The sequence below is a fragment of the Cygnus atratus genome, chromosome 2 (genome assembly GCF_013377495.2).
Source record: "Cygnus atratus isolate AKBS03 ecotype Queensland, Australia chromosome 2, CAtr_DNAZoo_HiC_assembly, whole genome shotgun sequence".
Classification (NCBI taxonomy): domain Eukaryota; kingdom Metazoa; phylum Chordata; class Aves; order Anseriformes; family Anatidae; genus Cygnus; species Cygnus atratus.
This window is the reverse complement of record NC_066363.1, coordinates 27,195,272-27,219,617: the sequence shown is the minus strand read 5'-3', so window position 1 is coordinate 27,219,617 and position 24,346 is coordinate 27,195,272. Positions and strand designations below refer to the sequence as shown.

Here is a 24,346-nt window from a genome sequence, read left to right as displayed (position 1 = left end):
AACATTGGCCAACTAAACAGGAATAATGGACCATAAAGGATCTAGATGCAAGGTAGAGCCATTTACAAGTGGATAGACTATGTACAGATTCCTATATTTTCTTAAAAAATATATACTTTCCAGTATGACTTGCTGGACATATTTTCTACACTGACAGCTTATTCAGTCCACAGTTTGCTCTTTGAATGACTTTGAAGGTAAGAGACTTATAAAGTTATTCTTTTCATATTTTTAGAGCATTACACGGATGGATTCTGTATATGTAACTGCTTGATGGAGTTGGAGATAGTATTTAGGAAAGACTTTTAAATGTAACGTATTTGTTATTAGTGATTTCTAAAATTAATTACTGTGAATTAAAGGCATTTTTTATTTCAATAGATATCCATTTTCTCTAGAAATATGTTGAATCACTGACTTAAAGATTCTAGTATTGATTTTATTAGTGTATATTGTCATTATAATAGCCTACTGTCTTTACAGACAATACTGCACACATTCTACTACAGCCTTGTATATTAATGATACATTCATGTACTGAATTTCACTACTAAGCTATTGTTTTTTATAAGAAATTGTTCGTACTGATGTTCCAGCCCTGGGTAATTTATCTCATTCCAAAACACCCAGATCTGTTTATTCCTAACAGTTAAGGATTTCTAGAAACAAACTATATTCAATGTTTTCTATAATATTTCTGCTATTTTCATATAATTAGTTTAATAGCAAAATATGTTAAAAGCAGTATAAGTTAATAAAAATTTCTTTTACCTTTCTTTTTGAGATGTTTCTTTCTGAGGTGTAAAGGTAGCACTGACATTTTCAAGAAAGAAAAGGGAGCACTGTGTTGTACCTGTATTTATTCTCCAGTAAAACAGGCTATAATATACATGTGAGCTACAGTTGGGATTGCACTGGCTGCTTGGCTTAAATCACATTCCCTGTGACGTTTTATAATAGTTTTTTAGATGTTGCCTCTAGAATTGTGCTTCCCACAAATCTGTATTCTGTCTGTAAAGTATGTGTATTTACTTATTTTTATCTATTAATGAATTATTCACAGATATTTATTTTTTTTCTTATAACAGGAAGGAAAAGTCATCTAATTTGGGATGAAAGTCACTATGTGGAACAAACATTCTTTCTTTTGCTTTTTACTTCTGGCTATGACAACATACCAGATAGTATATGGGCAAAACAGAAAGAAAGGAAAAAAATCTAATTCTCTTGTGCAAAACGATGAGGGTAAAACAATTTTCTTAAATTTTCTGATTGACCATGTTGCATGCCTCCTCATATTTCAGGATAATTAACTAGTAACTGAAAACTTATGCATGCATTTATAAAATATGATTTATTTTGATTATTGGGCTTCAAAACTGTGGTGTATCCCGCATTTACTTGTTCAGGCACTCCATTTGGACCTTTGATTTTCATTGACCCTCATACCTCTTTTAAGATAAGTGATAAGTAGCCTATTTGAAATTGCATGTGGAAAAATTATACAAATTCAATTAAAATGCTGACACAACCCCATTAAGACCCTAATCTGAAAGTCTTTGTCTATAGACCTTTAATAATACTGCTATGAAAGTCTTTGTCTATAGACATCTTTAATAATACTCGTATGAATTAGATTAAATTACTTGACTTCAGTAGACTTTCTTGGCATTTACAATGAAATTTCTTGGAATTTTTACTGGAAAGACAGGAATTATTTGGGAAATGGCTTTAGGACTGGGTTTGTTGCAGAGAATTATCTGAAATCTGTCATGCAGGTGTGCCCATCACTCATAAAACTTTCTTGTTTCATTACAGGTGATATGTGTCTAATTGATATAGTCTTTATCTTGGACAGTTCAGAAAGTGCCAAAAATCAGTTGTTTAATTTACAGAAGAATTTTATTCAAAACTTAACTGACAACATTTTCCAGATGAAACCAGTTAAATCTCAGAAGTACAATATCAGACTAGCAGGTATGCAGTTCAGCAGCACAGTCAGCATTGATCTTCCCTTTACAGCATGGAAAAATGTGCAGAATTTTAAAGAGAAAATCAAGGCTCTGGGCTTCATTGGCCATGGAACCTACTCCTATTATGCAATTTCCAATGCCACACAGCTGCTTAAAACTGAAGGTCGTAAAAGAAGTACAAAAGTGGCTTTTTTGATGACTGATGGTGTGGATCATCCAAACAGCCCTAATATCCAGGGTATAGCTGCAGCAGCTAGGAGTCTTGGAATATATTTTTTCACCATTGGCCTTTCTAAGAAAAATGTTCAAGAAGAAAAATTGCGTATGATATCTGGTGATTCATCTTCTAAACAAGTCTTATGCCTGGATGATAATAACTTGATAGATGATGTAGCATCAGAGCTGGTAAGTAATGCTGATTGTAATCTTGTCCCCCATCTATCCATGGCAGATTTCATTTAACTTTGATAGATAAGTCCTGAACTCAGTGCAGAGACTTGCAGGTCAAAGGGGATCTGGAGCTGACCTCAGGCTTGGGATTTCAGGAAGATTTTAAACATTGTGTGGGATGTCTGCATAAGATGGGCTCCATGGTTGGTAGCAGAGAAGGTCGGTAACTATTGGCTTGAGAACCAACTTAAGACTGACAATTTAGTTTGACCATAGTCAAGGCTTGTAACTCCACTACTTACAGTAGTGATAAAACTATTCATTTGGACTCAGATTGATCAACTTTCAAATTTCATGGCAGATATAAGAGGTAACAAACAAAAGCAGTATGATCCTGATCCTGAAGAGATGTGAGCAGACTTCTCTTTACAGATTGTATTGAAGTATGTCTACTGAAGTCACTGGAATACATCAAAAGCTGGTGCCTTCACCACTGCAGTTCAAGAACGTCTGCTGAAGCAACAGGAATTTTTTGTTATTGACTTCAGTGGGATCAGGTTTCCAAAATACTCTAAATCTACCACTCTATTTATTTATTTAAGGGCACTTAGCTCTCTGCCCTTCTATCGCAACATAAGACACACATAAGAAAATGTAAGAAATACTGCTTAATTAATTTCTTAGTTTAGGAGAAACAAAAGTGTTGCAGTAAGATAGATATCAGCTGGACATGATCTTTCTGGCTTTTAAGCACTAATGTGCAAAGTGTTAGGGTGGCCTAGGAACCCCTTGCTTTTTAAAATGCTAGAAAGTACTTTTGAGTAAGAGAAGACTTTGCACACAATAAATTAAGATAATTTGGAGGAAAATAATTTTTAGAAAATTCAGTAGGGAATTCAATTAAGGGAATAGTCAATACAGAATTTATGTCATGTTTTTTTATTATTCTCTTGAGGGTGGTAAAACTGATTTAGAAAATTTAAAATCGGAAATAGAAACTTGCTAGCTGGTATGTTTGAAAACAAATGGCTAGGTTGTGCACATGGCTAGAGATCTCACAGATATAGGCAGCAAAAGGCATTTCTAAAATATTTCATGTTGTTACACGTGTATACCTGTGAAGTGTGTATACCTGTGAAGTTATACATTTAGAGAATGAAAACTCTTTCCAGAGATCTCAGGGAATGGTGCTCTGGAGAGGAATATTTTTGTGGTGTGTCTCTCTCAGATTAATAGTCAGGACTGAGGGAGCTTCCTCCTTCCAGACGCTCTCCAAGGAGTTGTGTGCTCGGACAATAATAGCACAGCTGCTGTCATAACCATTGAAGGGTAGGGTGTTTCCCAGCACATGGAGCGTGTCTCCGAGCACGTTAAGACTTTAAAAGGTTACTGATGTCATGCATAACACTGATAAAAACATTGAGTCCTTCCCATACATGTTATCCCTGTAAGAGCTTCCATAGCTCATTAGTCTTTTCATATTCCCGTTCTTAGCTTTGATTCTTAATATTGTCTATTTAGCTGTCCATTTGCTTTCTGATCATTGTGGGTCAGATGGAGCAACCCCCTCCTCATACCAGAGAATCCTTTCTTGTATGACCGGTTGCATAGACTGGTAATTAACAATGTAAGAAAGGGATGATGCTTGAAGGTGTTCACCTTCTTTACCATTCACCTTGCAAATTCTGTAAACTAGAGAGGAAAAATGGTTAAATTACTACACTGTTAAATGAAATCTATATGGAAATAATATATATATATATTTTCTTTCTTTCCAGGAAGCCTTACTTCAGAAGCAGGTAGTTTTTTTGAGTTTTACTCTTATTACTCTTGATTACTCTTATGAATACCAGAGCATATCTTTTTCTCTTGATCTCTGCTTCTCCTGTGATGCATCAGTGCTGCAAGATTAACCACCCTTCCTTTCCTGAGTAGAGTTTCCTACCATGGTTGCTTTTATTTACGTTTTTATCCATTTCTTCTCCCCTGTTCCTGATAAATCTACAACTTCTGTTTGTTATTGGGTAATGTCAGTAGTAAGGCCTAAATGCATAAAGAACCCTTCCTAACAAAGTGGAGTAAGACTGGTATAACACATGGAAGTTCATTAGTTGTCACGTTAGAAAAAAATAGCAATGTCAAAATTGTTCAGAAATTACATAAGATTTCACACCATTATATACTAGGTATATGCAACCTTAAATATTTGTAGTTACAATAGTAATTGATTTATTTGTTTGTGTAATAAATAAAGTTTGGGATTGAAACAGCTGATTTTGGTGGAGCTATACAGAAGTGTAATGTTGATTATAAAGGAGATAGTTATTAGCATATTATTTATTTTTATGTTCTCTACCATGTCGCTAGGCAAAAGCAGATTTTTTGCTTACAAAATTTGAAATAATACATTTGGAAATGTTCTACTTAATGGTTCTATCAACCTTTTAGTGTATGCAGAAGAACTGTGTGTGTGAAAAGGGAATAAAAGGAGACAAAGGTGATTCTGTAAGTATGCATTCACTTGAAAAACCTTGGAAATTTATGTTTTAATCATTAAGATCAATGATTCAAAATACTATAATGGGTTACTATGTCTATAAAAGCAGGACATCAGCTGTGCATATAGGGTAAGCAAAAGTAATGTATCATAGCATATCACTGAAATCTCTTGAAAGGCCCCTGACATTTTAAGAGCTAAAATAAATAAATAAATAGATATACCTATCTATATATAATCACATACTGCCTTGGAAACACATTTATATTACTGGGTAAACATTCTATGCATGATTTTGAATCCCGAATCAAGAAGTTATTTTTGAAACTTGATACAAGGAAGAAAAGGTCTGTTAGACAAAGGGTTGTTTCTACCAGCAGTTTCTATTTGTGTAGGTATAAAGGTTCAAAAGATTGAGAGTGATGGCATATGTGAAGAAAAGTCTAAAACTCTGCCTCTGACACTCGCTTTTCTCTTGTACCACTTTAGCACATAACTGTTTTTTGACTCTGGTAAAGAACAGAGAAGTGAGAGTTCAGAGCGTATGACCTCTCTGATCCCTTTTGTATCTTTAATAGCTTCCCCAAAGACAGCCAAGGTACATATAAATGGTTTTGCCTTTCTCCCTGGACCCCAAGCAACTGACCAAACATCTGTAGCAGGTTATGACAGCAGAGCCTATCATCCAGTCTCTTGCCTCTGGATAATGTCCACCTGGAACTAAAACCCCCTCTTCCAGTTGATAATTTAAGATCCAAAAATTTTTAGGTATTTTATGCAAAGTGATTAGATGTAACCTAATTTAATATACAATTTTTATACATATATATACATATGTACATATAAATTAGTGTATGTATATGTATACACTGAGCTTTCTATTCCACACCTTCATGATCCTCCAAACAGATCTAAGGGTTTCTGCTAATTTTTTATTTTAGAGCTGCTGAATATCAACACTAAGATGTTCTATGCACAGCTTTTTTGAAGTAGAGGGGAACAGATAGTGATGGGTACATCTGTAAAAATAGGGAGGAGAAACTGTATCATGTTTTCTGTGACACCTTGCTGTTTAGACTTTGAAACGTTCTGCTTTGCTAAAGTTGAAGGTAGAAAATGTATTTATCATTGAACATTGACAAATAAATAAATAAATAAATCACAGTTACCTTATAATTTTTTAGCTAAGTGAAAGTAGTGTCACATGTGCCATACCTCAATCAGTGTGGATTTATACCTTAACTTATTCAAGAATAATTTTGGCCTGCCCCAAAGCTGCAGTCTTAGAGGAACTGGGAATTCTTTCCATACAATCATAACAACATTTTCCTGCTTTGTTTCAGGGCAGTGCTGGAAACAGGGGGGAAAAAGGTGAGCCTGGACCAAAAGGAAACAAGGTAAAGAGAGTTTAAACAAACAAACACAGAATCAAACAAAAAGCAACAAAGCAAATTTCTATCTAGTTTTGTACAAACCATACAGGTGAAAATAGCAAAGAAGAGGCATGGTAAAATGTGATTTAAAAGATTGACTTTTGCTATGAGAGATTTTTAGTTAGCTGCTTCAGGAGGCAGAAAGAAAAATTTGAAGCTAAACTACTACCAAGTTAACACTGCCTATCATTCAAGTATTTCTCTATTAGCAGAGATCTCTGCATCTGTCTAAAGGCTCATTAAGCTCCACAGAGCTTTCTGACAGTACACAAATCCCTTGTATGGAGCAGCTTGCTCTGGTGACTGAGATTTCTGTCATCTACTGACAGTAGTTGACTGTGTTAACGTCTGGGAACTGTGTGTTCTTGACTGTGGGAGGAAGTGGGATGTTCCTAAGTAGGAAAAGCATTTTCTGATCCTTAAACAGTGTTCTAGGTTTTAGTGTAATAGTAATAAATAAAAAAGCACTATATATTTCAATTATATTCCTTTGCTTCCAATAGGGTGATGCTCAAAAAGGAGATCATGGAGAAAAAGGTGAAGAGGTATGTGACATCACAGTTATCACAGTGACATCACAGGATACCACAGTTTAACTCCACTGAATTGAAAACAAACTTTTTTTTCTTTCCATTTTTCATACATCCACTTTACAGAATTATTTAGAACACCTTAACTAAGTTCTAGTTTAGACAAGCATCTATACTGAGGGAAACACATTAAAAATTGCTTTAGTCTAACCATGTGCTTAATTGTAGAGTTAGGATGCTACTGACAAAAGGAACTTCTGGTGCTAGGTGATTTTGCACTGACTTGCGTTATAATTTTCCTGAAGAAACTGAAGATGTCATCACTAACAGCATCTAGGTAGTTCTGGCTTCTGATATCTGATATTTCTAAGCTTGAATTCTTGTTGATTCGCAGTAGAAAGATTAACACTGCTCCATACAAAAGATCAGTTCAGTTTAAAAATCCTTTTTAAATGGTAGTGTATATCTAATAAGACTGCTAATCTGGCACATTTATGTCCAGCGTTATGAGGAAAAAGTACATATTTCTGAATTTTCAGATAATTACAAGTTAAATGAGGTATTCCAGAGAGATATTTTACTTTCATGAACAGTTAAACTTCTTAAACATAATTCTTTACTGTTTTTTCCTATGTAAATTAACAGTGTGTTATGCCTTTGCATTCTCTTTTATGATTTCCCTCCCCCCCCTTTTTTTTCATTTTTTCAAACAGGGAGCTCCTGGCTATAAGGGTGAAAAGGTAAGATTTTTACAGAATGGAAGTAGTGTAAGAATGGATTGTCACTTGTTGACTGTATGTGAAAGAATGGAAACAAGAGCTAGTCTCATCTTTTTGTCATGAGAGCTCCCAGTGCAATTCCTGGAAGTAAAGTCGTAATTTACATATTTTACCTAAATTTGCATAGTGGCTTGTTGGAATTAAAATAAATACATAAATGAATAAATAAAAAGTAAAAGATTAAAAATACAATCTAAATATGAAATGAAAAATGCCAAAGACCAGAAATAAAGCTGCTCAGAAGAATAAGAAAGATGAGGATCAAAGAACAAATTAAATAGAAAGAATGTGAAATTGTATTTTACAAACAAAAAATATGTGTCACTTGGGAGCTTTTAAAAAACTTACCACAAGGAAGCTAACTATCTCTCTAAAGAGCTAATGCTTGGCCAAACCAAATATCAAGATAGGCTCTCCAAGGAGATAAAAAATTATATAGTTCAGTGACTTGTCTAATGCCAAAGCCAAAATTATCACAGCAGTCTTAACCATCATGGCCATTACAGAAATGGAGATAATCCCATTTTGACAAGTAATTCTATTTCTTCATTCCATTCATACAATCTCGTAATTGTTACTCAGGAAAATCTTGAACATCACAGTAATGAAATTAAAATATATAGAGAGACAGGCTCTCTGGAAACAGCACAGCAAGGTGGAAAAACACAGAAAAACGTATTAGATTTTAATATATTACCCTTTTGCTATGTAGGTTGGAAATTTTGTAGGTATTTTCAGGGAGCAAAAGCATGCATCCTAAGTACAGCACACCATATCTTCCACAGTGGCATCTAAGGATGCAACTCTCAGGTCCTCAAAATCTACTAAACCTCTTTTGCTACTGAACTGCTTGCACAGTCTTTAATGCCACTGATGTAATCAAGAAGTCTTGTTTAGTTGCTAACCTATTAATTTCTTATTAAGGGTGAAAGAGGGGAATGTGGATCCCCAGGAATAAAAGGCGAAAGAGTAAGTACAATTTTTATTTAAACTATTGCACACTGATGGAGATATTAGAAAATCATGTGACATACTCATAAACATAGCTCATAAAGATTACTGTAAAAATTGAACATTCCCTGGTAGTAGAGGTATATTCACGCTAAAAATACTGTTCATAGAAACTGAACCTCCAGTTTACCATATTTTTTTTTCCATTTTGCAAAAGAAATGTAGTCATATACCTAAAACGAAGGCTGTCCTAACTAACTCCAAGCTCTATTTACAAAGGACTGTGAGGGTGTTACAGAGTTAACCAGATTTTTTTCCTTAAAATGTAAATTTTAATTCAAGCGTGTGGTTATATTACAGTGGAAACAGATTGTTATACAACCTGAACAACTGTAAGGAGAAGTCTGTCAGACCTTCTGTGCGGATATGTATTCACACTTTTATCTGTTTCTCTTCTTTTAACTTGAAGTGCAAAATTCATTCAGGTGAATGTGGATTTTACATGGATTTTACAATGAAAAGATGGAAGGATAGTGAAGTCCTGATAGGGATAATCATGTATGTTGAGTTCATGTAAAGAGTCTTGTGCAAGTTCTACAAATCACTGATTTGTGTTTAGCGTTAGGTACTACCAACTAGCTAAGGATTGCTTGTTCTGTCAAAACATTTATTCAGTTTTAGCATCCGCATTATGATTGCCATTATCAAAGACCAACTTGAGAAGCTCACTATTCCTGGCACCTGCTATTTGATGATGAATTTCAGATAGGCTTTAGGAAATATCTAAAGCAGTAATATTTGTTGCAAAGAAAATAATAAATTGTACTAATAAAAATTGAAAGATTTTGTGTATGTTGTGAGATACTGGGGTACAAAATGTCAGCAAGTGAGTCAGAAGAGGCTGAAATATCTAGTAAGAATGTGAAAGAGTTGCGTTTCTTACAAGAATAAAAAAATACCATAACTTCTTAACTTCTTTATCCAGGCAATATGTGAGAAATAGCATGGGGTTATGTGAAATGCTGTTCAGAAGCTGTTCAGAAACTGGCAAAGAACATAATCTAATCAGCCAAAAATCTGGATGTAGAAACCATATGCCAGGGCTGCTGGAAATTTGCTTGTTTCATTTCTGTTGAGGACAGCGATTAAAAAAAAAAAAAAAAAGTTTGACATCTGTAGAGGATCAGATATTAAAATGGATTATGGACTTCAAGAATTTAGCGAGCAAATGAGAATTATCATCACTTCCAGAATTCCCAGCTTCTCATTACAAAATGCAGAAGATAGAACATAATGATTCTTTCTTTTTTTTTTTTTTTTCCTTTTTATGAAAGAAATCTGTGCCAGGCAAAATCATCAGAAACAGAGCAGATGTGCCCAAATGTATGAAGAATAGCTTCAATATCCTAAGCTGGATCTTTAAACTGCAGAGATGGGTATTAAAGCATAATTGGCAGCACTGTCTGATTTGAAGATGTTCCATTCCCCCACCACCAGCTTTACTATCCCACTAATCAAACTGACTCTGGCAGAGGCTTTGATGCCATCAGTCTCAGTTTCTTTAAAAGCTGATAAAGCTTGAAATTCAGAAAGTTTGTGTTCAGCTTTGAAATAAAAACTGCCTCCAATCATATATTTTTATTCTACCAAAAGTAAGTATCATGACACCAAAATACTGTTTTTCGTGCCATCTATTGGTTGTGTAGTTTTTGTAAAATGACCTAGAACTGCATGGGGTTGTCTGCTCTCTGACAGTTGGCACTCAGCCTGGGAGCTAATGCCTGGGAGTACAGAATTGTTAGAACTTCTGAATCTGTACATGAAGATAGTAGAGGGAGTTTGGTTGCATAGATGTCACTGATAAATTTGCTAGGGCTATTAGAGGTTCAGAATGTGCCGTGTGCTATGAAAAATGCAACAGCCTGCTGATGCCTCTGTACTCAGAGATATCAGTAATTAAAAGAAAGAAAAGACAGGTAGCCCATCTGCTGAGAACTATTCTTTCTTTAGAAAAGTTGTATCTGAGTATTGAGTCAACCGGAAGAGAAATCCCATAGAAAAAGCATTCTGGTGACTGAAGAAAAATAGTGCAGCAAAAAGATTTGTGAGCTATCTGCAGTAGCAGTAGCTGGTAACAGCTCTTTAAATGGAGAAATAACAGCTGATGGAGTAATTAAATAGGGCATTTTAAAATGATTTTTGCAAACTATTAGTGTGATTCTACCCTGCTATAGTTTAGGTTACTGAGACAAAATTAGCTGAAGTTCCTCTGGTATAAGCACTATAATGTTAATTAATTTTTTAATAAGAATTCTGTATCTAATATACAGGTAGAAATAGAATTTCAAGACCTGTGGCAAAGAACAACCAGTTAACCAAATAGCTAAGACGTTAAGTAGCCATCCACACAATGTTTGTTCTGTAAGTATTTTAGCCAATTATTGAAAATGGAACGTAACCAACAATACAGAATACAGAAGGAGAACAGCAGTATCGTGGAGAGAAAACAGACTCCTTAGAAAATGCTTGAACAGAGAGAGAGAGATGGGTCACTACATGTGCACTGCAGTTTTCAATACTTTGTAGCAGGTAATTGCAACTTCTTTTTAATATGATAATTGAATCTTATTTTTTCTTAGGGATTGGAAGGTCCTTTTGGCCCAAGGGGACCTCAGGGACCTCAGGTAAGGGAACTAAAAGGTAAGAAATAGAAAGAAAAAACGTTATTTTCTGTAAGTTTGTTCTACATACAACCTGACAATTCTGTGGAGAGCAGTATGTTCGGTGCCTGAGGCACCAAGATGGCAGAGTCTGGCAAATTTTGTCTTTTAAAAATAAATTTCAAAGAAAAAATTTTGGCTCCTGCTGCTTAAAACTTTTCAGAGCTGAGTGGTGCATTTGGGCTTTCCAACTGTAGAGCTCTTCTCTTGCCCTTAGTGTAAGATCATGCCCAGTCATACCCTAACTTGTTAAATCCATCTTACGTGTTTCTTGGAAACCTGAACACGGTCTTCCTGAAATACAAGGCAGCCAGAGAGACAGAATTTTGTTGGAGAGACTGAAATCTGACATGATTAATTAAAAGCTGGGAAAAGAGTAAGAAAAATGATGCAATTCGTATGGAGTATCTTTTCTGCCAGCATTGGTTAATGAACATTAACAATAGAGTTCCAGCATGCTGGACACTTTACAGAATATGAAGCAGAGCTTAGCATTGTGCTATCTTTTACTGTATCCTGTTCAGGCCAAATTCAAGAGAAACATTACGTGCATCTTCAAAGGAAACTCATTCTCTACTTTGACTTTTGTGTAGGGTGTCAGTGGACCTCCAGGTGAGCCAGGCTTGAAGGGCATTCAAGGCAGCAAGGTAAGATGTAGTTGTGTATGTGTAGGTGTTATATAAGGAGAGAGGATGCAGAAAATCCACATGGAATCTTTATACCACACTTTTTTCCTCAGTAGGTTTTTTTAGTGGTGTCCCTTGCACAAAAATTGCGTAGATCACCTGCACGGTGCACAGTAGTGTCATCGTGGTATGTAGGCTTTGTCTTGTTGGGACATACAGCCTGTGCCCCACCTTGGTCCTCGAGCCCAGCCATCAGAGCTTGGGAGAGCATTTTGTAGGGCCACAGTTGGGTGCTGCTAGGGACCTAGAGCCACAGCAACTGAATTTGGAACTTAAACCATCTGAATATGTCTTTGTTTCTGCTGTCACTTGGGAAGTTTTCTCTAGAATATCTTTGACTGAAACGCCTTGTGCTTAAACACTGTAAGTGATTTCAGATGGAGGTTATAAAATATTGAGAATGAGTTTTTAAAGTCATTTTTTATATTGCTTATATACTGTAAAAGCTCAGGACAACTTTAAAATTGATAAGGGTGTAAGAATTGGTGACAATTAATGCCTTAGTTATATTGAAAATAGATCATTTGGAGATAATGACTACAGCTTGTCAGGCAAAAAAAAATGGGTAAGGTATCCGATTAATTTAGGCAGTCTTCTGATTTTCAAACCTTTGGCAAATTGCTTTATGTGAATACAGTTATCTTGCCCACAGAACAGTTATTAACATCATTGTTTGGTACAGAAAGATCTTTTATGTATCAGTTTGAAAATATGGGGTGTAATGACAAGGACATTTTACCACTGCATGAATAATAGAATGCCATATCTAAGTTTTACAAGGCAACTGAATTCACATAGAACAATTTGCCAAGGATGCAACATTTATACATTCATGTTTTGTTTCTTAGGCAACAAGTTAATTTGAAGATTCACAGAAATAAACTTAGATGTGGGAAATATTTATGGTAAAAAGGTTGAAATACTGGCATCCACCATGATTTTCCTCTTCCTGACAAGTGCTTTTTCATACTTCTTGTGTCTTCATCTTTTCACAAAATGCTTGATTAGGAAAATTGCTACAGAATATTTCAGAAGTGAGGAAAGAAAGAGGATAAAGGGTCTGAAAGAAGCTATTCATGAATGTGGTGGAAAAGTCATGCCTCTCTTTAATTTCAGTGCGGCAAATGACTGTAATTTTTTTTATCTGTCATTTCACACTGATGAGTCCAAGCTAGTGCTGTAGATACTTTTGTTGTACACTAAACCATATTTTTAATATGTTATTTGTTGTTCTGTCAGTCTTTTTATACACTTACCTATCTGTAAAATACCTGCAGCTGGCTCTCTATAATTCTTCTACCTGGGTGCAATATTTGTGGCCTCTTCATTTTTGTTGCAGACTTTCAGTATGAAAGTTTCCTTGTTTTTCAGCTTCCAACTCAGCAACTTGCTGACTAAGATCTCTAGCCAAGGTTTTTCAGGCTCAGACATCTATGATAATAAAAACACTCTCGGACGAGTTTAATTGCACTTATGTAATTATACTTAAAGCTAAAGAATATAGAGGAAACATAGGTATGTTTAGAGGTTATCTCTTGACCCTACCTAGTGCCAAAGCCAACCTTTGGCATTTTGGAGCATATTTGAGATGAGTGAAAAATTTTTCAATGATCACTACAGATAATCAGTAGTTCTTTATAGCTTAATAAACACCCATTCAGCTGATAAAGGTCAAGGCCTTTTTTGGTTCAGACACATAGCGATCTTTCCAATATCTTTTGTCTTTACAGAAAGATTAGTCAATTGCTCTTTTAAAATTAGTTTTCATGACACATAATACAATATATCTGAAAAGTAGCAGTTATTTATAACCGTCTCGTATAAAATAAGTAAGGCTATTCTTAGTGCACTTCCTTGTACCCGTGGCCTTTCCATGCTAATACTTTCTGCTTATTGAGCCGAGCTAGTGACTTCACCCTGGTTTAGCAGAGCTGAAGGCAGTTTCATGGCATTAGTATCAATATGACATAATGCAGAACACCACTGCTGAACATTTATATTCATTGTTGGTGGGCCATGTTGAGGTTTGAAAGGAGAGATTCAGTTCCTAAGAATATAAACTCCAGATCAAGCTCAGCCTACAGATGTTTTGGGTCTCATTTGTGAAGTCTACAGTTCACTCAAATATCTGGCCAGTTCAGTCCACCCCTGACCATAATGCAGTGCCATACCCCTTCTGCTTTGCAGTGCTGGGTGGCAGACACAGTTGGGGATGGTGTCATCTGTGCTGCTGGCTCTAGCAGCCACCAGCAGGAGAGGGTTGCTGGTTTTGCAACTTTAATTTATTTGCTTAAATTTGATATGTCTGAAGCAATGTAGCATAGAGTCCAGAAACATCATCCAAGAAATTACTGGAAGGAACTTTTCATTACTTACTTCCTTTGTTATCCATCTGCATTCTCTTATTCTCTCTTAAAATGCTGCCTAATCTGTCAGTGTATAATTCTTGCTGTTTGCACAATATGACGCTGCCTTATTGTATTGCCAGTGCTCAGTTGAATTGTTTGCAAAGTCCCACAACTTACATTGAACAGCTTTCCACTTGTAGCCTGTTTCCATGTAGACACCAAAGTTTACGGGTGTTCATATGGAGCTGAACCACATCTTTAATCTCTGAAAGTCTTTCTGATGCACTTTGCAATTAGCCCTTATCTGTAATAACCTCTTTACTACAAAACTAAACTGTGTCACCTTACTTTTGCCTTCTTTCCAAGGCCATATATGAATTTGTAGAGCAGCCTATGTGCTGCATAGAACACAGTTCAGTGATATTAACTAAAACCAGCTTTTGCTATTAAGTAAAATTTTAAAAAGCTTTCTCTATTTGCGTTTCTGCAAAGTTGTAGCATCTCAAATAAATCTAAATAGTTTTATTACTATATAAACTTTTTCCATAAAGATGCTGAGACATTTAAAATGACAAATTTAAACCCTGCTTCTATATAAATAATATTACCTGTTAACTCATCTTTTCCTTATGCCATATTATTATTTATTTCCCTGACTAAATATATTTATATTTAACCAAATGTTGAACTTACATGATAACAGGAAACTTACAATTCAGTATAAAACATGTTCATTTTAAAAGAAAAACATTAGAGAGGAACAGGAAATTTTATTAATGGTTAGGAATTGGGAACTGGCTAATTTCACTCTGTATCTCTTGTCTTCTAGAGCAGTCATTTTGGGCCTGTTCCCTGTTCCGTTTTTTTGTTTGTTTGTTTGTTTGTTGTTGTTGTTGTTGTTTTTCTGTACTGACTTTCTGGTGTTTATCGGTGATGTTTCACTAGGAAGACGTTAAATTTACGAAAGAGCAATTATATTGTTAATGCCAAAGTCTACATTATCTTTTCTCTCTCACTAACTTAAAATACCAAGAAAGAATACCATTCATAGCTGTGCTTTATATTTTCTTTGCTGAAGGTCATTCACTTTAAGGCATACTTCAGCTTCATCAACCACAACATATTATCTGCATTCTAACATGAAACAAAAACTTACATCAAAGCGTACTACATACTCTATCCAGCTATAGAACATATAGAGAAAAATAAAAAATAAAAAAGAAAATGAAAAAGCTTTTGTAGTTCTTTTGAAGTTACCACACCCAATTAATTAAATTGCAGAACTTTGATTTATAACTTTTATCTGTGGTAAAGACATTTTTGACTCTTGTCAAACTGCAGCTTGTATGAGTAAAGAACTGATTGTGTTTTGTCTCACTATGAAAGCATGGTTGGCCTACAGTACGATTTTGCTGGCTGATGCAAACAACCGTTTCCCAAAGACAAACAAAGAAACAAAGAAAAGACAGGATCTCATTTACAGGAAGATTAAAAGTACTAGAAATATAAAGTCAGCAAAGAGAAAAGCCATGCTGTGCTTGGTTCTGCTCCAGTAATATCCTATATTGCTGCCTGGATTGCCAGGAGTCGGCTAGATGGCTTGTTAACAGACAGTATGTTGATTAAATCAGTAGTGTTTGCTTTTGCTAGGCTAGCTTCTCAAAGATCACATTGAAGTTATTACACGAAGGCATAGGCTTTCGTAAGGGGACACAGGAGGTAAAGTTAGTATTCTCTATAGATGAAAACAAAACATTTACTTGCTCTGTAAATGTAATATATTCTGCCCTAAGCACTAATGTCCAGAAGCATTATCCAAAGAGAATCCCATCTCCCTTCCAACATTTCTAGTAGCCTGCTTTGTGTGATTTAAGTGCTGCTGTTCTACATATCTCTTATCTGCCTTGGCTAATACAGGAAAATAGCATTGTAACTGGCTACAACATTTACTTGCATCGGATTTATTTATTACCTCTTATGTTACGTTGTTATATTCTTATTAAAAGACACCTATGCCCTTCAATAGTAATAAAAAAGGGTTATAGAAAAAAATGTAAATATTCTAACACAGAAAACATTCGCGCATCTTAGTTTCCTTTCTAAAAGGAAATAGAATCACCATGATTTTTCTAGAAAACAGGAATTCTAAGAGTGAATGTAATGTCATTAATTTTGATCCAGAAAACTTCTCAGTCCTAAGTTTTTGCTGCTTACATTTTTGCAAAGCTAACGTATCTCATTGGGTTTGAAAATGTAAAATGTGCAGATCCACATTTTCCTAGTATTCTTGGAGTTAGATAAATGAATTTGCAACATGCATATGCCTATTACTGAGCTTTTCATGAATTGATTTAGATACTTGCTTATTTTTTTTTAATATCTAAAAAAGCACATTCTGTACAATTGCACAAGTGAGGTTCTGTAAGAGTGTTTGTATTTAAGGCAATTTTGAAAATCTATTAGTGAGGGATTGAATTTTCAAAAGTTCAGTGGACAATTTACAAACAGAATGATTTGGTTACACATTATAAAGTTGGGGCATAAAATCAGGAAGTGGACATGACCTGTGTGGCTAAGGTAGCCACTCATAAGGAAGTAATGAACAGGGAATTTGTATGGTTATCATTTCAAAAATAACACTGGGTTTGTTTGCTTAAACTCTTAGACCAGCTACTGGCAATAAATAACACATTTCTATAAACCCTGATATATTCATGGAAAGATTGAGAACAACAAATTCTTTAAAAGCCACTGTTGAAGTGAGTGCTTTTAACAAAAACTCTCAAAGAATTACCAGCTAAAGTTGTAAGAACAGATGTGTATTCAGACTTTTAAGGAGATAGTTAAGTTTGAATGTGGGTATTCAAAGCACTTATTTCCATGAAAACATCTTGGGATAATGCTTCTATGAAAAATCCCTTGTTGCATATTTCCCTGAAAATGTGTCCCAGAATGAACTGCTAAGGGTTCCTGCTTCTCTCATGACTTACAAATTCTTTCCTTACTTATCTGGCAAGTTATATGTTTCCCAGGAGACTGAAAAATCCAGTTTCTCTGTAAAGAAGTATAGTTTCACTGTAGCACAACTACCTTAGAAATATGAAATATCAGTAATATATATTAAAATTCTGTATCTGCTTCCATTGTTGTTTCAAATGTTTAAAAAGATCATCATATTTGAAAGTGTATTTTTCACTATAGCTTATTTGTTATATCTTAGTCATTAATAGCTTTATCGACTCTGACATACAGACTTTTTGTGCCTTGCAGTGTGTATGTGCTTTCCTAAAAGTAAAGAAGCCATTTATGCTGGCACTAACTGGTATTCATCATAACATAGCAAACTGCTTGCTGGGGGGTAGACTGCTATGTATTTTCCAAGCTTAAAATGGTACGATTTTAATATGTAAAAATGTTGATCTCAGATGAAGTGAAATTTTCCTTCCTATTGCTCTAGCTGATATTAAATGCAACTTGAAGGAAAATCCCAATAGAAAGAGAAAAAAGGATTTGAGTGGAATGTTAAACAAAGAGAAGGATTACAAAGAAGCTATTTTGAAAAGCAGAATTTTCCTTCTGAGTGTAGGTAATGTTATTATTGGCAGTGCTTTGTTGTTTTAATAAATTTCACATTTCTTGTAGCACTATGACTGTAGAAGATAAAAGAGAGAAGAGAGGCTTGCTAATAGCCATATGAACATATGATTGATATATAATCTTTAAAACAGGTAGAAATAGTTTAAGTTTCCAATTTTGCATCTTGTCTGGAAAAAGGTTCTTTTTTTTTTTCTTCCCTCATTAATCTTCAGACATCCTCCCCTATCAGGGAGTAAAACATTCAACAAAACCAAAATTTTCATGCTATTCTACATTCTTTTTATTATAATGCCTACTTACAGTGTCTGCACCAGTACTTACTGAACCACAAACAAAGCTGCTCCGAAGCTGGTTAAAGGACATCAGTTATTGGAGAGAAAAAAAAAAAAACTAGATAATGTTTTCATCATGGTTAAAGAAGAGCTTTTGGAAAAATGTTAACTTCTCTGGGACTGCCATCAAGACAGTGCATGCATTAGCATAGCCCTAGCATGTGGGTAAACTTGGGCAGGAACAAATAAATTGTAATAGGAAGCATTCCTCAGTTATTGTCCTTGGAAAGTTCTGTCAGAAGTTGTCAGAAATAGATATGAAACACGATGTCTGTTTGGACAACAGGCCAAAAAAAAATTGGAAGACACTTTCCAAATACAACAAAGGGGTATGGTTTATTGTTTCAGCTGAGTTAGGAGGATGTTATTTACCAAACATTGTTTTTCAGAATGGAACAAGTTCCTACACGATTTCTTAGGTTTAGTTTTGACAAATGTAGCTAGTGTGCTTAGTGGCTTTTGCTGTATCCAAAGTAGCCTACTTATGCCTAGTAGGCTAGCGTGCTGCTGTCTTGGTTTTGGCTTTTGGTTTTCTTTTTCCTTTTTTTTTTGTTGTTGTTGTTTTGGAATCTGATATATTTATGTAATATATTTCAAGTTTGCACATATCTTTTGCATTTTTTCTGTGTGGCATGCTAATTCATCCTGGCACAACACACACCTCAGGCTGCCTTTTCCGTGATAGAGATGACGACTGAGAATTGGAAAAGCTAACACTTTGCTCACTGCCTGGCCATGGCTGCCACCCCATACCTGTGTGAATGAATGAGTGAGAGGGCAGAGGAGGGAAGCACCACGTCAAAACATGAATCTGCAGCTCTGCCTGTAGGGAAAACAAACAGTGAGTCCAGCAGCAGCTACAGCTGGCTTGTGTGTGCATGTGTGTGCATCATTTCTTGCAGTAGCAGTGGGAGAGGGCACCTCTTGTGTGTGTGTTTCCTCTTGGAGCCTATGGCTGCTCAGGCTGGAAGCCAGAGTGGGGATCCACCTCCAGCAGCTGTCAAAGCCAGATCATCTTGTCAGCATGTGAGTTTAGTAGGAGGAATGGTAACCACACTAGCATGTTTTAAGTAAATCTTGCAAAATACTAAAAAGAATAGTGGGAGAGATTCTTAGTGGCAATGGATAAAGGAGGAGAGAGAAAAGCCAAAGCAACTGCTTTGTCACCTTACGGACTTCCCTATTCGTACAAAGAAACCAAGTTGACCAAAGTCTTTTGAATCAAAATGAATTGATTTCAGTAGGCTTTTGATCAGACTCAGGAAGTTGGAAGGTAGCAATAATCAACTATTTATGTTGTGTCAGTTTTCCAATCTGCCACTCTAAAAGTGCCAGCATTTACAGTGGTCTGTGTCTAATTCTTTCTGTCTGAGGCACCTCTGCCTTGAGGTGGAGAAGTCCATCCCTAACTTTATTATAACCAGACCCTGAAACCACAAGAGGCTGCATCTGTTAGCTCCACTACTGAATAAGAGAGCTATTGAAATAAGAGCTGGTAGTGAGTTATGGGAGGCTATGATCTGAAAAGCAAATTTTCTTGGGCACTAGGCTGTTGTGCTTTGCTTAACATTCTTCCAAAAGCCATGTTTTGTATATCTTGATCACCTTTGCAAGAAGCACAGCTGCAGGTAAACACAGCAGAAGTGTCTGTCCTGGAGGGTGTCTCTATGCATGGAAGTTTGTTTGCAAAACTTTCTACTGAAACCTTAATACAACAGTTTTACCTGTGTAGCTCCCATAGGGATGCCTTTGCCTGGGAAGCAGAGCACACCAGTGGGCACTGGACTTTGCTGGTACCGTTCGGCCAATGCACTTCTACACGCTGATGCAGAAGCTGAACTTCCATCAGTACTTAGCTGATTGTGATCTGTCAGCATTAATGAAATTCAGTAGTCAAAATTGCTATGGTTGGAAATGAAATGGACCTTTCTAAGTCACGAAAACCCTCCTGAAAATGTTGCTCTTAGTGTATATCATTTTCTAAAGAAATAAACATTTCCTTACATATTTTCCCTACTTCTTGTCTAAACAGAATCATCCCAGAAAGCCCTGAAATTCAGCTAAAGTACAGCGATGTTAAAACAGAGAGCTTGAAAAGAGAATTAAAGAGGATGCAAATGCTAGCTTTAGTTGTATTATTCTTGGCCTTCCCTAAATTTCCTGCTGATGGGAAACAGTTAATAAAAATTGTTTTTGATCAGCTGAATTTAAAGGACAGCATGTTCAATGCCAAATTCCATGGAAGAACTGGAAGTCTAGATGATGGGCCATTTGAGGAATCTTTTTTTTTTTTTTTTTTTTTTTGGTCAGTTTCAAAACAGACACAGGAGATAAAAAAAACAGCTATGAACAAAACAGGCCAACTGTATCCTGTGGAGCATCAGGCACGGCATTGTTAGCAGGTTGAGAGAAGGGATTTTCCTCCCTACTCTGCACTGGTGTGGTCTCACCGTGAGTACTGTGTGCAGTTTTGGGTGCCACACTCTAAAACTATTAGAGAGCATCCAAAGGAAGTGCTACAAAGAAGGTGAAGACTCTGATCTCAAGCATTAGAGTTTACCTAGAGATTTCCATGGATAACGTGTCCCTCACAGTAACCCTTAGTACATGTTGAATAGCTAAACTCACAAAGCTATTCTGCAATCTGTCATTTATGACTTAAAGCTAGTGCACTTACTCCTGCAAAAGGCAGGTCCTGAAGATATTTTCCCTCTAATTTCTCCATTATTTAGAACAATTATTTTCCCAAACTATCATATTTATAAGGAATTCTAAATAATCTTTGAATTTGCAGGTCTTCATTGTAAGTGAATATAATATATAAACATAAAGTCAGTGAAAATGCACTTGAGGCATACTGTTGTTAAGATGAGGAGGTTGAAGTATTTTGGAATTTTGTCCCAGCAATATTGCAGATTTCATCTGTTTTCAGTTCTTATAATACTTCAGTTTCCGTCTAATCATCAAGCTTTGAAGAAATTGTTAGTATTTAGTTTTTAGTGTTCCTACATAGAAGAAATAGTATGTATTTAAACACACAAGTAGGTCCAGTGAGATCATGCTGAAAGACCTTTTCTATATCAGGGTCCTAGAGCAAATGCACGTAGGGGATATCATAGCAGTTGTACTGAACTTTCGAAATAGATCAAAGTGCAGACCCTATTCATCGCAGTGGTTGTATTGTGTGAAGTGCATGGATTAAATGTGTATTTGTGAATGGCTGTCTGGATTTGTTCTGATTTGGAGAACTGTCAAGCACTTAAATTTGTAACTGATTGGAAATCGTTACTGTATTAGCTATACAACGTTTTAATCAGAAAATTACTTAGGTTAAATTAGATCTTAACAATTTTCTGAGTCAGTGGTTTCAGAACGTATCCTCCAATGTGTCAGAACTAGTATTTGTAGTATCAGTCTGTGACAGGTTCTCCAGGCAATGAAATTCAGATCTTCAAAGCGTTTTATCTGCCTCACTCCTGCTTATGCCTCCAAATGCCTGTTAATTTGGGAGATCTGATGCTTATTTTCACCTGACCCTACATTGGCTTTGTAGAAATATACTCAACTAACAAGAGGAGCTTCAGTCAAAGACAGCAATAGGAGCAACAGTTGTGATATGCAGCCATTGCTACTGGAAAATTATTTAGTCCTATGTTTAAAGCATAAATACAGCTGGATTTCCAAATGCCTGTCTTCCTGGCAAGAAAAGGAGTGAAGGAAGCACATACCAAATTATTGAATAAAATCAGGACCAAAGATATAACGAGGAAGAAACACATTTTGAATGGTTTTATGACTTTATTATCTATCCCAGAAAATTGTATGGCCAGGATATTGGCCTTGCTACTAACCAAAACATTTAGCTTTAAAACAGTTGTGGGTTTTTTTGTGTTGTTTTTTTTTGTTTGTTTGTTTGTTTTGTTTGTTTGTGTGTGTGTTTGTTTGTGTGTTTGTTTTTGGTTTGGTTGGTTGGTTGTTTTTTACTTTAAATACATATTTCTATAGCCCTGAATGGTTGTCGTGGACAGATACTCTGGGAGAATTTGATTACGAAAAGAGACTATTGCTTTAATAATCTGTTTCTGCGTTTTTTCCTCTAGGGAGAACAAGGTCCTATAGGTCCCTATGGTCCGCCAGGACTCCCTGGTGTTGGACAGCCAGGACCCAAGGTAAGTCTCAGTTATATGTCTGTTATAGTGATAACTGTGGCAGTCATTTTTTGGATGAAAGTTCTCATTTGCAGTTTTATCAAACTCAAACCCTTATAATCTAAATATAAAACCTGTATAATACTGGTTTGTGTATTTGTGTAGAATGGGGATGACAGATCTGCTTTTCCTTCAACCCCAAGTTTTGATTATGATTCCACTGAAACAATAGGCCAGAAATAATGCCATTTAAATGAGGGTTAAATACCTGAGGTCAGAGTCAAGCACTAGCAGATGATTGCACTAATGAATAATCATTCTTCAAGGCATAGAAATACATCTCAGTCACTGTGATATACAATCAAGTGACAGATTTGCTTTACTATTTCTTCACTAGGGAACCGATATTCTTAAATCCTTTGCTGTTGGCATGAGGACTGAAACACAATCTAAGGTTCTGAGTGTTAATTGAAATGTACTTTCAAATGTTTCTAAATCATCATTTATGTTTGTTTTACCTCAAGAGATGTTAAGTGTTTGATTTCCGATTTTTCTAATGACACGATTAAGTCATCTATATATAAATGTTAAGCTTTTCAAAAGCGTCAAGTTGAATTAAGACTGAACTTAGTAATATTCTTTTTCACAAGGGTGCTCCAGGTCGAGAAGGTAAAATTGGATTCCCAGGACCTCCTGGAACTGGTGAGCCAGGATTACCTGTAAGTTGTTGATAGATGAATTGGAAGTGAAAATAAATAAGTCTAAGCAACTTTAATTGAATGACAGCAGCTATATAGGGTACTGATTCCATAAGCCGTTCTACACAGCCTAAAGCAGCAGCTATGCCAGCCTAATATTGCAACAGTAATTGTGCATGAATTGCCGGAGTAGGAGAATTAAGTCATGTCCAAAAAAGTTTTGGTGAAATAAAAAATTGCATGGTCCATGTGAGCGAGATTACAGCATACAGTTTTCAGACGGACATGGAGTTGTATACTAATAGGCATACCCTTCCTTGTTTGAATTACGGAGATACTTAAAAATCGTTTAAAATCAAATTTTAAGAAGGTGAAAATCCAAGATCTGAGATGTTCCTCAACTCCAGTCTGTAATTTGAATTGCATCAGAAACAAAGATCCAAATTATATGCTTTTAATTACATCTTTCTCTTCTGAATTACAGTAAGTTACCTTTAGCAAGCTCTTTGTAGCTCTGAGAAACAGTTCTCTTCTTCTAATAGCCTCCTTGGAAGCTGCTTTTAATTTTAGCAAAGGATTGTACTCTTTCTTCCATTGTTAAGTTAGTGCTTGCTGGTGGCTCTTTTTTCCTGCTGGTTAGAGTATAAAATGTGTAGTTTTCTTACTTCATTAATAATCACAAGATTGTTAATTAAGAAGCCACAAATGTAGATGATTGTTAGAATTCATTCTAGTATTATTTTTGAAAGTCTCCTTGTGACTATAAAATATATTTTTTCACAAAAAATGTAGGAACATTTTTATTTAATCAAGATCATCCTTAAAAACTCTTCAGTAGCTTTAAATAATAAAAGAGCTGAATTTTCTGGAAGAACCAAAAATATTACAAAACAAAAGAATTATTTCAGTGTTTCTGTAAACAAAAATTGGAATTTTCTCTTTGTGTATGTTTATCCAGTCATTTTGTATTAAAAAAAAAAAAAGTTCAAATTAATGATTTTCACCATTTCAGGTACATGAAATTATAAGGAATAAATTACAAAGCAGTAAATATATTTATTATAAATTAACCCACAATTTCATTTGGGTTTTAAGGATAGAGTCTTTAGACATTATGTCATTCAGATCATTTCAGCATTACCTTCTTCTTATCTAAATCCTCCAATTAAGGTTTACTACACTTCATTTAATTGCCTGGGCTCAGCCAGCTGTTGTGTAAGTGTTGCTACTTATCAGTGTCATAAGAGTTGCATGGAACTATATT

General features: G+C 35.5%; 2 protein-coding genes across 2 annotated transcripts in view; both read left to right on the top strand.

Moving 5' to 3' along the window:
- ASNS (asparagine synthetase (glutamine-hydrolyzing)) overlaps positions 1-24,346 on the top strand; it is an 853,397-nt gene that overhangs the window by 731,719 nt on the left and 97,332 nt on the right. The window lies entirely within an intron of this gene.
- The window catches only part of COL28A1 (collagen type XXVIII alpha 1 chain), a 63,807-nt gene continuing 40,585 nt past the window's right edge, over positions 1,125-24,346 (top strand). The window contains exons 1-12 of the mRNA XM_035545435.1: positions 1,125-1,245; positions 1,819-2,378; positions 4,142-4,162; positions 4,812-4,868; positions 6,204-6,257; positions 6,797-6,838; positions 7,537-7,563; positions 8,527-8,571; positions 11,193-11,237; positions 11,867-11,920; positions 22,337-22,405; positions 23,035-23,103. Of these exons, the coding sequence (XP_035401328.1) occupies positions 1,125-1,245; positions 1,819-2,378; positions 4,142-4,162; positions 4,812-4,868; positions 6,204-6,257; positions 6,797-6,838; positions 7,537-7,563; positions 8,527-8,571; positions 11,193-11,237; positions 11,867-11,920; positions 22,337-22,405; positions 23,035-23,103 (1,164 nt within the window). The remainder of the gene's footprint in view (positions 1,246-1,818; positions 2,379-4,141; positions 4,163-4,811; positions 4,869-6,203; positions 6,258-6,796; positions 6,839-7,536; positions 7,564-8,526; positions 8,572-11,192; positions 11,238-11,866; positions 11,921-22,336; positions 22,406-23,034; positions 23,104-24,346) is intronic.